Source organism: Megascapheus bottae, chromosome 32, assembly GCF_031878675.1.
Source record: "Megascapheus bottae isolate mThoBot1 chromosome 32, mThoBot2.hap1, whole genome shotgun sequence".
NCBI classification, from domain to species: Eukaryota; Metazoa; Chordata; class Mammalia; order Rodentia; family Geomyidae; genus Megascapheus; species Megascapheus bottae.
This window is the reverse complement of record NC_143540.1, coordinates 7,102,026-7,117,079: the sequence shown is the minus strand read 5'-3', so window position 1 is coordinate 7,117,079 and position 15,054 is coordinate 7,102,026. Positions and strand designations below refer to the sequence as shown.

At 53.8% G+C, this 15,054-nt stretch overlaps 2 protein-coding genes across 3 annotated transcripts in view; both read right to left on the bottom strand.

The window, feature by feature from the left end:
* Positions 1–295: 295 nt before the first annotated feature.
* Positions 296–5,061, bottom strand: Tmem115 (transmembrane protein 115). The gene is made up of 2 exons (XM_090323366.1): positions 3,727–5,061; positions 296–1,130 (listed from the first exon to the last, which is right to left on the bottom strand). The coding sequence occupies exons 1-2, from the start codon at positions 4,575–4,577 to the stop codon at positions 926–928; spliced, it is 1,056 nt and encodes a 351-aa protein (XP_090179492.1). The 5' UTR covers positions 4,578–5,061; the 3' UTR covers positions 296–925.
* A 2,736-nt stretch (positions 5,062–7,797) lies between these two features.
* The window catches only part of Cacna2d2 (calcium voltage-gated channel auxiliary subunit alpha2delta 2), a 114,948-nt gene continuing 107,691 nt past the window's right edge, over positions 7,798–15,054 (bottom strand). The window contains exons 24-38 of one of the 2 annotated variants that reach the window (XM_090323458.1): positions 13,028–13,125; positions 12,721–12,811; positions 12,545–12,607; positions 12,305–12,408; positions 11,983–12,081; positions 11,817–11,905; positions 11,565–11,615; positions 11,296–11,367; positions 11,064–11,216; positions 10,852–10,904; positions 10,679–10,734; positions 10,436–10,562; positions 10,122–10,231; positions 9,929–10,011; positions 7,798–9,838 (exon numbers count right to left, since the gene is read on the bottom strand). In XM_090323458.1, the coding sequence (XP_090179584.1) occupies positions 9,695–9,838; positions 9,929–10,011; positions 10,122–10,231; positions 10,436–10,562; positions 10,679–10,734; positions 10,852–10,904; positions 11,064–11,216; positions 11,296–11,367; positions 11,565–11,615; positions 11,817–11,905; positions 11,983–12,081; positions 12,305–12,408; positions 12,545–12,607; positions 12,721–12,811; positions 13,028–13,125 (1,393 nt within the window). In that variant the 3' untranslated portion in view covers positions 7,798–9,694. The remainder of the gene's footprint in view (positions 9,839–9,928; positions 10,012–10,121; positions 10,232–10,435; positions 10,563–10,678; positions 10,735–10,851; positions 10,905–11,063; positions 11,217–11,295; positions 11,368–11,564; positions 11,616–11,816; positions 11,906–11,982; positions 12,082–12,304; positions 12,409–12,544; positions 12,608–12,720; positions 12,812–13,027; positions 13,126–15,054) is intronic. The other variant, XM_090323459.1, reaches the window with a different exon arrangement.

Below are 15,054 nucleotides of genomic sequence, written 5' to 3'. Positions count from 1 at the left end.
AGACTACCTTTGCAGCTGAGCATAAGGAGACTGCAGCTGGACGCTGGTGACTGGTGCCTGCAATCCTAGCTACTCAGGAGGCTGCGCTCTGACAACTGCAGTTCAAAGCCAGCCACAGCAGGGAAGTCTGTGAGGCTTTTCTCCAGTGAATACCAGAAAACTGCAAGTAGTGCTGTGACTCAAAGTGGTAGAGTGCTAGCCTTGAGCAGAAAGAGTTCAGGGACAGTCCCCTGAGTTTCAAGCCCCACCACTGACAAGCGGGGAAAGTAAATTAAAAAGGCTGCACAAGCTGGTCTGACAGAGCCCAGGAGCCATACCTCAAAGAACTGCTTTATTGATACTGTGAGGCCGGGCAGAACTGCCCACTCAAGTGGTCCTGTAGAAAATACCTGGAGGCTGTGGTTGTTCTGGCCTGGCATCAGTCACTGCCACAGCAGAGGGAAATAAGAAACCCTGGCATGAACACAGTCTTTCTGGAGATGGGCAGGGAAGTGTAGCCCCACCACTGCCTCCTGCACTGGCTGGGCCCTCACAACGTTTTTGTTGTTGTTGTTTTTTTGGCAAATGCAGATCCTTGCCTTGGCTCAGGGCTCCTGGCAACCAGTTCCAGATATGAGGACCAGCTCAGGAGCTGTGGCACCAGTGTCCCTGCAGTCACTTACTTAGGGCTGCCTGCTGAGGTCCAATCTTACCTCACATGGGGGCCTGGATTAGCTGATGCCTCAGAGGCCCCAAGCCTGACATAGTGGTTGTCTGGAGTTAGAACCAGATAGCAAGGGTCCCGGGTAGTGTTGGCGAGACACAGAGAAGGCTTCGGAAGCCCCTGGCAGGCCTTCTTCCCTCTCAGAGCAGTCAGAGCTCTGGAGTAGCTGAGAGGCATCAAGGGATTTAGGAGCGGAGGTCTTACACTCAAGGCGGTCTGGAGTTACAGCTGTGGGGGAGCTGCCTCGAAGGTGATGAGACTGGATTCTGGGGCAGTCCCCTTTCCTGGGGGTATGGAAGCTTTTTCTGAGGGCAGTGAGCTTTCCACTTTGGCCCCAGAATCCTCTTCATCGTCATCCATACTGGGCCAAACAGACTGGTCTTCCACTCTCTTCAGCCGCTCATTGAGAGCCTTCAGAGCCAGTTGCCTGAGGTTAGAGGAGAGAGGACAGGTCACTCTGGGTTTGGGCTTAGCTCGTTCCTTGTACCCTTGCCCCATAACGTACCTTTGTCTGCACCGGGAACTCTACTGACAGACTCCTCACCTAGATTTCCTTATTTCCCCTTCTCCATGCAGGGCCCAAGACTCCCCAGAAGTTAGATTGAATGAGAACCCATTCTGCCATCAAAATAAGGGTCCAGATGCTATCATGTCCATAGCCAGTGCACCTCCAGGCTGAAAATAGCTGGATGTCCACCAGGCTGATGACCAGGAATGGATCTGAATAGGGTGGCTAGGAGTGGGCAGACCTGGTACTCCAGTTCAGATGAGTGGAGTGGGTAAGTCCTGGGATAGGAGTTCCTCCCTGGACACTGCTAGAATACTATTAACGAAGGACCAGCTTGGATCAGGCCATGGATACCTTTATTCCAGGAGAATCCCTTAGAGCCACCAAGACCTAGGTTAGAATAGACACTTAGTAGAGCCCTACAGAAGGAAGAGAAGCCAGAGCTTGCTGTTGCCAGGGGTAACCCTCTGAAGCACCACTTTAGGGGAGGTGGGCAAGTCCACAGAAAAAGGTTTTAACAGGTGACTCCGTATCCTTGCCCACCAGGACTGCAATGACCACTGCTATTAGGCAATACTGCCAACATGGAAACTGGGGTCTCCTGATGCCTCAGCTTCTCTGTGTCAGCAACAGAGACAGCATGTGTAGCCTTCTAGGTCCTAGCAGAGAACCACAATGCCATCATGCCAAGGAATAGGACAAGGACATATACAAAGAAATCCCAGCAAGGTTTCCCTCCTGCCTTCCAACCTGGCACATGGTAAGTTGGCACTGACAGGAAGGTCCTTCCCTATTTCTGTCCAGACCGCCATGTTGGATATGCCCTTAACAGACCTGTCTAAAGCCTGCCAAAGCTGATCTAGTCACTCTTCATAAGGGTCAAAGAAGACAAATGGGACATCTTGCCTGGTTCTAGTAGCTCTTTGGATGTGGAAGTGGCATGCATCAGATGTCAAGCTGGTTGAAGGGCAATCCCCCATTCTAGGGAAGTTAACCACCATTAGACTACGCTCTCACCCCGACCCTACCTCTTTGTCTATTTTCTTGATCCTGGACAGAAGTTTTCTGAATGTCCCAAGACTATTCATTGGAGGGCCATCAACTGGTCTGGTCCCACTTGAATAACTGAGGAAAGCTTAGTTCTTTCCCAAGCCTAGCCCTTGGGGTCCCATCTGCACTGGATGAGGTCAAGATATACCCGTATCATTAGGAGTTAGCACCAGAGACCTGGGTTGTAGAGCCCAGAATTAGGACTTGCTTGCCTTGGAGGATTTTCAACATTTACTAACTTAGACCACCTGACTGGACACTTGTTGAAAGAAGGATGTGTTCTATCTTCAATTGCTGCCTCAGTGAAGCGTAAGCTCAACGATAACTTCTGCTAAATTCACAGGGCTCTCTGCTAAGGACCCATTCACAAGTGAGTAAAGTCAGGACATCTGATTAAAAAAGAAAAAGACTTGCACTAGACTGACACCTCTTCCCCCCCTCCCAAACAAAACACACTGAAGACACATTCAAGAATAATGTTGGCGCTAGATGCGGTGGCTCATGCTTGTAATCCTAGCTACTCAGCAGGCTGAGATCTGAGGATCATGGTTCAAAGCCAGCTTGGGCAATACAAAGCCAAGAGACTCTTAACTCCAATTAATCACTGGAGAACGGGAAGTGAGGCTGTGGCTCATGGCTAACCTTTAGGTGAAGAGCTCAGGGACAGTGCCCAGGCCAGAGTTCAAGCCCCATGACTCCCTCCCCTCCCCCCACAAAAAAAGGGAAAAAAAACCCCAAAAACCAATAGTGTTGGAAATGGAGCTGTGGCTCTCCTGAATGCTAGGAGTTCACAGGTCTGGGAGAGTAAGAGCTAACTGAAGTTAAAAAGCTTTGTCCTGACCTGGCCCAAATCATCCAGTCAATAATTCAGCTGAGACTGCTGCTGCAGGGGATGGCTTAGTTTACAGAAATGGGAGGGTCAGCAGACTCCTGGGGTGGGTTATGGAGTTTGATGACACAGGCTTGCTGGAGGAGGGATGGATTTGGTATTGGTAATACCTCAAGCTTCCCTCATAAAAGACAAAGAAACACAGCATATAATTCTCCACTTAGAAACTGGGGTAGCCCAGACCACCTCTTAAAAAGATCCTTGTCTCCCTGTCCCCCCTTCTCAGGGGAAAATGGTCCAACAGGTAGGTTCTGCCTCCCACAGGTCTAGTGTTCCGGATCTGGAGATTCTGAGGCAAGGGCTGTAGTTACCTTGGCTTCACATGGTACCAAAGGCAACTAGGCATTTATTGAAACCTGTGAAGTGGCCTGGGCAGGAAGTAACACAGGCACTGCAGCCCAGACACCTACTTACCGATTTCCTCAAGGCCAAAGACTAGATTTTTCTTCCTTTCTGACAGACTTGCTCCAATACTTGACACTAGGTCTCCCACCTGCCACAGCAGCTGCATGGACTCCAACAATAAATAAACCAATACTTTCCTGGCTTACCAAGGTTTGGGGAGGGTTCACGTACCTTCTCCGCTCAGCATCTTGAGGGTCCGTTCCGGGGAGGCTGATGGTGATGGAGGAAGGGGCCCCCACATCATAGCGTTTTACGGTCTTCTGGCATATCTTCACCTTCACTAAGAGGCCGTGCACCAAGTTCGCCAGCAGCCCCACCACAGGCTGCAGGATCTCGGGGAAGAAGGTGGCAAAAGCAAAATGGTCAGCCATGTCCCCTCGGCCCCGGCTATGACGCTGGTAGAAGCGAAGATACACCCAACTGGACAGCAGCCCAAAGCCGTAGGAAGCTAGAGCAGGGCTCTGGAGCACAGTGGCCAGTCGCAAGAGTAACAGCAGCGCCAGTAACAGCATCGGGACGACACTGACACGCACCTGGGGCACTCGCAAGACCACACAGTCCCCCATCGTTTGCTTGAGCGCCACCAGGACCCCACCTAGAAAGCCCAGGGCACCGTGGATTCGGATGGTGAACAGGTAGACCAAATTGAAGGAAGCCATGTAGGTGAGAAGGTAGGCAAAGGCCCCCAGCAACCCCACGGACACGTTCACCACGGAGAAGAAGATAAGCAGCTCCAAGGCCCCCCAGAGGGGTTCCAGCAAACGGCCGGCCACCACCACGGTGGCCAGGCTAATGGCCACGTCCCACACATGCTGCTCCATCAGCCCATGGGTGGCCAGGGTCCAGATCCAGAAGTTGGGAGGAAAGAGGTAGCCCGGGGTGACTGCCAGGCAGTCCGTGTTCACGGCGAAGGAGAGCAGATACAAGAGCAGGACGGTCGCGCACAGCGCCTTCACCACCACACTGGCACTGGCCAGGGCGGCCCCCAAGTGCTGGCGGGCGCCCGGGAGGGCGCGATGCATCTTCCCGGCGGGCGTAGGCCTGAGAGCAGGCGAGAAAGGTGGGGCGAGGGGCCTCCCCGGGGCCACGTCCCCGTCGGCCCCGACGGGAGGCCCGGGCCCGGCCTAGTCACTGGCCTACTATGGCCGCGGTGACGGCTCTGGTTTCGGTGGGATCGGACTCGGGTCCTCAGGAAAAGCGCCGGGCCTGGTCGCCAGGCCGGAGCCTAGGTCCCGAACCCGAGACCTGAGCGAAGGCCCTGGGAGGCTCCGGTACGTCGGCCGGTCCGCTCCGTAGGTCCCGTGACCCGGCTAGCACCGAACCCAATACTAGGCCTCCAGAATCCACTCCAGGACCACTCTGTCTGCTCAGGACTGTGTCAAGTCCGGTAAGCTCCGGCTTGGCCTCGATCTGGGCTTCCACGGTACCACCTCCCTCCTCAGGGGCCGACAAACAGGGACGCTGCGCTTGCGCGCCCTCGGATGGGCGGGGGCGCGACGCCCTCTGACTTCCTGCCTTCCGGCTCCTCGGAATGCTGGGATATGGAGTCCCTCGTCACCATCTGGGAGACTAGCGGACTGGGCTTCCGTGTAGGACTACAAGTCCCAGGAGGCTCCGCGCCCACGCCAGTCCATCCGATGGTGGAGGAGGGTCTTCTGGGAGTTGTAGTTCTCAGTATTGTTCCTGCCCGTTCTTGGGAGGTTGCCGGAGGGTGAAGCTTGGCTTCAGGAGCTCACTTGCTGAATTCTTTGGGGCTAGTGGCATTATAAGTGATGTGTACATGGACATCACAATGTGGTCTAGTGTCTAGGGCCTGACCCTGGCTGGAAAATTTGCTTTTTTTTTTTTTTTTTTGCCAGTCCTGGGACTTGAACTCAGGGCCTGGGCACTGTCCTTGAGTTTTCTCGAGATTAGCACTCTACCACCTGAGCCACAGCACTCCTTCCAGCTTTTCTGTGAATGTGATACCAGGGAGCTGAACCCAGGACCTCAAAATGGACTTAGTGACTTCCCACCGTAAGAATCAAAGGGGACTTTTCCCCCCTTCATAGTGAGGGTTAAACTCAGAGCTCATGAGCTTGCTAAGTGGATGCTCCACCGCTTGAGCTAAGCTTCCAGCCCCTTTTTTGCTTTGGTTATTTTTGAGGTGGGGTCTTGCTGCATGTCCAGGATAGCTTGGGCTGACATCCCACTTCTGTTTCTCAGCTAACACAAAATACCATGGTGTCCAGCTATGGTCTGGCTGGTCTTGAACCATGATCCTCTGATCTCTGCCTCCCAAGTATCTAGGATGATAGCCTTGAGCTCACTGGACCTGCCTTCCATCAGAGGTTTTTCATCCCTACTTTTCGACCACTCTCCACGAATCAGGGCCAGACTTCACTGTACACTACAGTGGCTTCCAGCCACTGATTTTTGTTATTGTATATTGAATTACTTTTAAAAATTGCATGTAATTAAAATAGTTATATCAAAGGGACTTTTATAAGGTACACAATCCACTCCTTTCAATGACTACTCTCAATACCATGTGTGCCTTCCAGGTTACAAAGGGTACTGATATCCTTTATCTTTGACTGGGGTCTAGATTCTCACTGAGTACCACAAACCAGGATAGGGTTGCCACACTTAGCAAACCAAAACATGTGGTATGTGGTTCCTGATCAAAATTGGACTTCAGATAACTAATAAAATTTTACCTCCCTCCTTCCTTTTTTCTTTTCTTCCCCGCCTCTCGCCTGGGCTCTGTCCCTAAGCCTCTCTGTGCTCAAGGCTACTGCTCTACCACTTGAGACATGGTGTCACTTCCAGCTTTTTCTGTGTATGTAGTACTGAGGAATTGAACCCAGGGCTTCATATATGCTAGGCAAGCACTCTACCACGAAGCCATATTCCAAGCCCCAAGTAGTAACTTTTAAAAATTAGTTATTATTATAAAGCTATGCACCTGCAATATCAGAAACATGCTTTTCCTACTGAAAATAACTTATCTGAAAATCAGAATTGATTGGGCTTTCTATATTTTACCTAACAACTCTTTAGAATCCCAGGTGCTGTTTCTGAGCACGGGAACTGTCCTGGGGTTGAAATTAGTCCTTGACCACTTTAGCCAAGGACTAGAATGTCCTCAAATTTTCTTTTAGCATCCAAGGCCTCCTTCTGCTGGCCACCTCATCTCTGAGATCTCTCCTGTGGTGGGGAAACTTTTCTCCCATCTGTGCTATGGGGATACACTAGTACCTACTCCCAGGTTTGTGTGAGGACTCAGCCAAGCACTCTCCAGGTGTGCTCTGTTTGCTGAGTCAACAGTCCCTGGACTGTTGGTGCAGGGTGTGCGTTCACTTCCCCTACTGGGAAATCTCTATGCTAGTGGATACAGTTCTTTTTCCATGAAAGGAATGCAGAGATCATGTGAACTAGAGTTGGTGTTAAAATAAACAGGGCGAGCTGGGTGTGGCAGTACACGCTGTATTCCCAGCACTCAGCACACGGAGGCAGGAGGATTGAGAATTCAAGGGCAGCCGGGGCTACCTCAGTGAGGCCCTGCCACAAACGAACTGAGCAGATGGAAGGACCTGCCAGAGGAATGAATGAAAACTGGGCTGGTCTCCAGAGTCCCCCTAGGCCCTGACAGAGCCTCCACTGGCTTGTGGGTGGGCTAGACACTAGCATTTTCAGGACAACAGGATTAGGCCTTTGTGTAATAGTGCCTGCTCTTCTTGCTCCATAGACAGGACCTGTTTGGCAAGCCCTAGTTAGCTGACTACATTGCTGGACCCCAGACTGAATTAATATCTCATTACTAGTTCCCTACTCCAGGGTCCTGGCCTTGCCTTGAGACTCTGGGAGACTTCCCTTTACTTTTTCCTTCTTGGTTCCGTGTGTGCACATGGCAGTCCTAGGCTTGAACTCTGGGACTGGGTGTTGTCCCTGAGAATATTTGCTCAAGGCTGGCTAGGGCTCTATCATTTGAGTCACAGCTTGACTTATGAGACAGGATAGTTTCACAGACTTTTCTGCCAGGCTGGCTTTGAACTAGGATCCTCAGATCTCGACCTCTTGAGTAGCTAGGATTACACACAGGAAGCATTGTGTCAGATGGTTGTAGGGGATGTGGCCTTCATTCCCTCCCAACAGGATAGGTTAAGACTCATGAGATCATGGCCCCTCATCTTTATAGTTACCCAGTCCACTCCCAAGGCTGACACACAGTGGATGGAAACGGTTTGAAGTGAAAATATGAACATTATTTAATAACTGATCTTCTGTAATAAACCATTTGAAAATATTTTACAAGGAATCACACACACGATATTTTACAAAGTTTCTTGACTTTTTTTTTGTCGCTGTTGTTTTTCTGACTTGTCTGTACAAAATAGAACAACAGAAGAAGAAGAAGAAGAAAAAAAAAAGGGCAGCGAAAAGGAAATGGCCCCCTAATCCCCCAGCCCGAGGTGAGGGGGATGGGAAAGCCAGGTCAGGTGATGATGAGAAAAATCAGACCCAGCAAAGGGGGGAGGGGGTTGGACAACTACATGATGGGGATTGTTTTGTCTGTTTTTCTGTTTTTTAAACTTAAAATATATATATTTTTTCTGTATATGTTTCTTTTAATATTCTCCATTGAGCACCTGACTACACTACAGTTACACACACGCCCCCACAGGACACAGCTGACCCTCAGGCTGGACATACACCATGAATGCCCACCTTCGCACCAGCAGCGGGCAAGAGACCACACATACACACACACTGAGAAAGCGACAAGCAACGTGACATTAATTAACGGAGCCATTAATTAATGCATTACCCTCCCCCCTCCTCCCAGTCCATCTGAGCCTCTTGGCTACATCCATCCCCCCTGCCCTCAGTCCCCTATTGGCCCCCAAACTGGGATGCCTTTGGGGAGAAATGATCAGAATGAATGGTGGGAAGAGATGTATCCAAGGCCCAGCCTCCATACGTGCAGTGTATATATGGTGTGTGTGTGTGTGTGTGTGTGTGTGTGTGTGTGTGTGTGTGTGCTCGAGTATGTGTTTAGCAGGGAATTTGGCCTCCAAGGGGCAGGGGAGAGTGTGGGTATGAGTGGCAATGATATAGAGAGTGGGCGCAGGCCTGAGTGTCCAAGGGCCGGCTAGAAAGTGGGATGGCCCAGCCAGGAGAGACCAAGTCACCCCTGCTAAGGCAAAGGGTGGTGTCTAGTGTGTGTGTGGGGTCCTCTGCCAAGGGGTGCAGGCAGTGGTATATGGTCCTGCCGGGGGAGGGGCTGACACTAGTGAGAAATGGGTACAATGAGCACCTGGCAGGGTGAGGGGGCACCTGGGGGACACTGGTGGCTAGGGTGGGACGGGGGGCCTTCCACCCAGCCCCAGCATTTGGCACTGTTTCACATTCAGCTTCAGAGATGGGACGACCAGCTGGGCTGCAGCTCAGAATAGAGGCAGGCGGTGAGCAGATGGAATGCAAGGGTGCTGACGCTCCCACCAACCCCTTGGCCTGGTAAGGCTGTGTGAGCCTCTCATGGCATGTAGATCTGTGGGTATGTGTTTGTGTGTGTGCCCCCTGGGATATGTCTTATGGGAATCCCGTGTGTGCCCTCAGGGTCCAGATATGTATAGCTCTGTGTCCAAACTGATGTCATTGTGAGACTGTCCTGACACCTGCAGAGCTGGCCTCAAAGGAGCGGGAGCCAATGGAAGACTGTCCCTCCCTCTTCCAAGAACATCTCCTACCAGGATTTCAGTGAGGATGCACAGGCCTCAAACTGCTATCTCTTCCTCTATTCTACCCTGGGAAAGCAGGGTAGGAGGTCAGGTCTGACACGATCACCTTCCCAGAGGAAGCCTCCAGGCAGAGTGGGCAGCAGAGGCCTGGTTTGGCACCAGTACAGGTGTCCTTCCCATCCCGACCTCCTGGGATGAGTCCAGGGCCTAGGAACACTTACATGGTTCCGGGGTGAGACATGTCTTGGGTGCCAAAGATGGTGGCACCCTGCTTTGGGAATCCCCCACCCCAAGGCATAGGTTCCCAGGGCTCAGGTCCTTCAGTCCGGAAGGGCAAAGCTCTAGGGTGGATGATGTGGGGTGGGAAGGTGGAGGAGAGGTGAGGGAGGCCGGGATGGGGGCCGAGGTGGGGGAGTTCAGAGGCGGGGAGAGGGAGGAAGGGCGTGGACTTGAGGCTGTGGCCGGGGCGGCAGGCCTAGGAGGAGCAGCAGCTGCAGGGACACCAGGACGCCCAGCGACGGCGGGAAGGAAGCGCCTCGGCCACAGTCTGAGGTATCTTCCTACCGGGGGGAGACAAGGAAAGCCGGTCGACCTAGGCCGTCTCCCAAGGTCGCGGGGCTGTCGGATCGGCCTCGGTCTCCCCTGCTCACCGTCGCATTGTAGTCGAAGCAGATGTGCGGGCCTCGCCGGTATCTCGGTTTCTGCACCAGCTCACATTGCTCCGGGCCGTCCGCTGGGCATGGGTGGGGAGTCAAGGAGGCGGTGTCGGCGGCACAGAGGGGGCCCGCGGGGTAGAAAGGGGGTGCGGGTGGCGGCGGGGAGGGCGGGGAGGGGGCAGGATACAGTGTGTCTCTTTCTGCAGTAGCCGGCCGGCCTCACACTGGCTGCACAGCGGCTTCTCCGCCACCACGAACAGAAGGTTGGTGTGGGTCAGCCTCTGAGCGTGGAACAGCCTGAAAGGGAGCGGGGAGTGGGGGGAGCATCAAGGGGCGGGGCCTGGAAGGCCGTCCTGCCCAACCAGCAACAAGCCACGCCCCCACACAAGCCACGCCCACATGCCCCGTCAAGCCACGCCCACACGTAAATGCCGCCCGCCGGCCACGCCCCCGCGCCGGCCACGCCCCCGCGCAGCAGGCCACGCCCCTCCCCGCAAGCACCTGGAGCAGTTTCCGCAATCGATGATGGCGTTATAGGAGGCGTTCACCGATCCGAAGTAGTACTGGGTCTGTTTCATGACGCAGCTGCTCTCCCGCGCCTCCGGGCTGCCCTCAGCCTCTGCCGGGTCTGCCGCGCACACGGACCTCCGCTTTGTCCCCGCCCTCTCCGGGCTGGGCGGGGCGGGGTGATCCGGCCTCCACCCACGGCCCGGTCCGAGGAGCTCCCTCCCAAGCCCTACCTACCTGCCTGGAACCAGCTGTGGTAGAGGAGGCCGTAGAGAAGCTGCTGGAACAAGGACCTAAAAAGGCGCCGACCACGGGAGTGCGAGTTGTCAGCAGAGGGCAGTGTCCAATCCCCACTTCTGACCAGGGAATGCCTTCCCGTCCCACCTTGCCACCCACCCTCAAGGACCCACCAGGCGGCAGCCGAGGTCCACCAAGCCAGGTTAAGGAAGTCCGCAATGGTGGGCTGCAGTAGAGAGAGAAGAGACATGGGCTGTCACGGCTGCCCCTCACCTTAGGTCATCCCCCCAGGTCTCTCAGATGCCAAAGGTGAGGGCTGTGTCACCTGTCAGCAACCCCACCCGCATCTCCAGTCATGGGAGGGGGTGAGGGGGGCGGTTCTCACCACAAAAACACCCCGGGGTGCAGCTCCCAGGTTGCCAGGGGGTTGAGGGGCACAAGCTGCCTGATAGTCGTAGGACTCTTTGCGTGCGTAGAAGGAGTTATTGTAGAGTGCCAGCATCAGGTTGGCATCCACGTCACTGAAGAACCTGCCAATCTGGGATGCCAGGAAGGAGCTGTGGTCATAAACCTGGCAGCGCTCAAATGCCTCCTTCCGCTCTCTTCTTGACACTCACCTGGTCCCATTGATGGTTCTGGTTTGACAACACCAGGAATCCTCCATCATCAATGAGCACGCAGAGTAGATCCTGCGAGGTCAGGGAAAGGGTGGGAAAAGGGGGAGGGCAAGGAAAATGGACAGGGGCTGGACTGGAGACCTTCCAACTTCAGGCCCTGGGAGGCTGAGATCCAGAGGCCCTTTAAGGGGTGGGCTAAGCCTTGAAATTGAGATCAGAAAGTGTGAGAATGGAGGAAAACCATTGGGGCAGGTTCAGGGAGCACGCACCTCATTATTAACGTCGCAGTCCATTTCACAGTGGCTGCTGGGGCCGCACTGCTGGGCAGAGAATGAGGACTGTGAGGCGCCTACCATTTTTTCTCCCTTTGTCACCCTTCACAGCTTGGTTCTCCCAGCCATCTACAGTAACTCCTTTCTTCCTAGAGGTGCTGGAACCACTCTGGAGTGGGAGGCTTATAAAGAACTCCAGGAGGGAGGGAGGCATTGCTAGATTTATTCTCTCTTCTCCTGCCCAGATACCTTCTGAGGCTGGTCCTGGTGGGTACGATTGCTGGCGAGCACCTTGAACTTCTCAGCCCAAGCTTCAAGGTCCAGCTTGACACCGACCACTGTGGGAGAGAGCCAGGGAACCGTTTGTGTTACCTGCTTGGGTTGTACTTTCCCCACCTCCATCCTGTGCATTCACCTGCTGGCCTCAGGGTACGCCGGCCTAGGCTGAGCTCCACAGCTGTGCTGACCAGAAGACCCACGGTGCCATTTTCCAGTTCCAGAGGCCTTAACAGGGCTGGGGTGGGATGGGTAGAGCAGTCAGGAACGGGCCTTGACCATGCCAAGCTGGGTTGATCCCAATCTAAGTACCTGATACCCAGCACAGTGTTTATCCCTGCCTGTCTCTCTCTTCATGCTTGCTAGTAGCCAATATCTTGTTTGAGAGAGGTTGCCGAGGGTAGAGCCTGGCCCTAGCTGCATCTCCCCTCTGCCGCTGGGTCCTGTGGGTAAACACTCACCGTCCTGGTGTGGGGGCTTGAAGATATAACCGTGATTATCCAGGCTGCGGCGGTAGAAGCTGGCATTGAAGGGTTCTGGGTTCTCTGTCCAGTCTTCAGCTGCCCTGAAGCACCCAAAACAGACAGAGCTTGATGAATAAAGGATGTCTTACAGGGGTCGGTACAAGGAGGCCTTTGGATAGTGGGACAGAGGCACAGTCCCAGGCAAGGACAGTACTGGGTAGTGGGGCTGGCACTTACTTGTTGGGGAAGACACGTGTGATGCCACCATCAGTGGCAGCGAACACGGCCAGCAGACTGTACCTAAGGGTGGCAGGAAGGTAGGGGGAGGGTCATAGGCTTACTTTCTGCTGGGCAGGGCCAGGACCTGTGGATCTAACCCAGCCTCCTGCCCCCACAGTCTGGGTGACGCATACGTGTTGAGATCCTGGTCCCGCCACACGAGTTCCACTAACTGCTGTGTGATGCCTGTGTCCAGAATTAGGTTGTGCAAAAGGAAGTTGTTGCCTGGAATAGATTGGTAGGGGTAGGAGGGGTGTCTTCTTAGGGCTCCCTTCTTGCCTCCCACCCCTCTCCCAGGGCTTCTCTGAGAGCCTTCCCTTTGCTTTGGCAAAGCTCGTGTCCATATATGACCACATCTACCCATCTCTGGTTCCTCCATGGGCTTACCCCTCCATGCGGCCTGCGTTTTGCCTAGATCCAGCTACCTTGCCAGACACTCACACTGCTTGGAGTCTGGAGTCACTTTCTCCATGAGCTCAATGAAGTTTTTCAGGAACTCGGTGTTGTTGTCTGAGGCATTCAGGTCCTTGCAATACTCTCTGAGGGTGGGGAGGAGGGGCAAGAAGAGTGGGCTTGGGGCGCTGCCTAGAACAGAGGCTTGAAGCTTTCTCAACTGGCCCGCCTCCTCGGCCACTGGCTGAGAAGCTCACGCCATGGAGAGGGGTACGTGTGTTCTCACGGATTGTGGCTGCCATGTTGCTGCAGGCTGCCCAGGGTGAGTTGGGGCAAGCAGAGCTCACAGGGGGATGGTCTGTTTCCTCCACCATGGCTGTTTCTCTCTCAGGCTTGGCTCTTCAGAGAGCCTACCATCTCTCCTGTGCAGTGAGCTCCAGAGAACCCACTTGGGAAGCTTCAGGAAATGTCTGCTGGCTGGGTCATCCACCTGTATGCCCTACAGAGTTCTCAGGGTAAGGTGGGACTGGGTATCAATGCTGGCTTTTATTGGCCAGAGTCTTAAGGCCTCATCCTGCCGTGCACTTTTGGAGGATTCACTCAACCTCCCTGAGACATTTTTTCCCTTTCTTGTATTGGATAGAGATGGGTAGGCTCACTCCTTCACTTCAAAGCCTTCACCAGGCTCAGGCTCTGGGTTTAGAAAATAGGATGGCTGTGGTGTGGCAGGGCTTATTTGTGGCTCTGTTCTCAAGGAAGTCATGCAAATAGTCTCTCTCCTCCGAATGAAAGGGTCTCTCTCCTGCCATCAGGGGCCTCTCTGCTGGCCTACATAGCAGCAATAGAGACTGGGTGCCGCTGGTGGCTCACAGCTTCTAGTCCTAGCTACCCAGGAGGTTGAGATCGAGGACTGTGGTTTGAAGCCAGCCTGGGCAGGAATGTCTTTGAGATTCTTATCTCCAATGAACTACCAGAAAACCAGAAGTGGTGCTGTGGCTCAGTGATAGAGCACTAGCCTTGAGCTGAAGAGCTCGGGCACAGTACCCAGGCCCTGAGTTCAAACCCCATCACACACACACACACACACACACACACACACACACAGAAAGTAAAAGAGAAAAAGAAACATGCTCCTTTTCCAGGTTGTACTAGGTCTCTTAGCTTAGTGAGAAAATCCAGCCCCCATTTCCTGACTCCCAGGACTTTTATTCAGTGCACACCCTGTGCCTCTGTGGAGACCACACCTGACACACCCAGTGAGACACCCATACAGCTGTACACAGAATACACCATACATATGACGTGTGCATTCACATTTACAGGGTATTTTACACACACTCCACCTATTTATTGAGCTCTCTTAAGCCAAAGATATAGAGGCAACAGAAAACGAACACAGACCCTTGCCTTTGAGAGCTTCCTCAGGGGCACGTGGGTCGCACAGTTCTTTTCACACATTCTCAATCACGAATGCACAGAAGCCATCCCACATGAACACTCAGACTCTTCTGACATGTGTGCACAATGGCTCACAAATACAAACACACATCTACAGAGAGTCACAAAGAAATCTGTGGGTGCATGCACGCACTTGCATACACATGGAGGAAAGGAGAGTCCAGAGCCCCGTGTGGTACCTCAGAGTGCCCCTGGGTCTGTCTGGTGCACACCCACCTGCCACCATCCAAGGCCCACTCACCAGAGAGAGCTTTGGCATTCTCTGGCCTCCTCAGATGTGTGCAAATGGAGCCTGTACTCCAGGGATGCTCCAGGCAGGAGCTTGTACCTGCTGTGGGCACTGATCCCTCACTTACCAAGAGTAGAAGATCCTCAATGCCCCCCTACCCTCCCTCTTACCTATCCCTCCTCCTCCTCCTCCTCCTCCTCCTCCATAGCCACCACACCTAGTCCTGGCACTGCTGGCTCTGCTCACAGGGGCTCTGGCTAGCTCAGCCCCCAGACCCACACAAACACTGACACAAGACAACAACGAGGGTCGGAGAATGGCAGAACACCACAAACCAGAGCAGCAGCTGCCCAGCGAGGGGCTGCCAGCCCAAGGGAGAAAGGGCTCC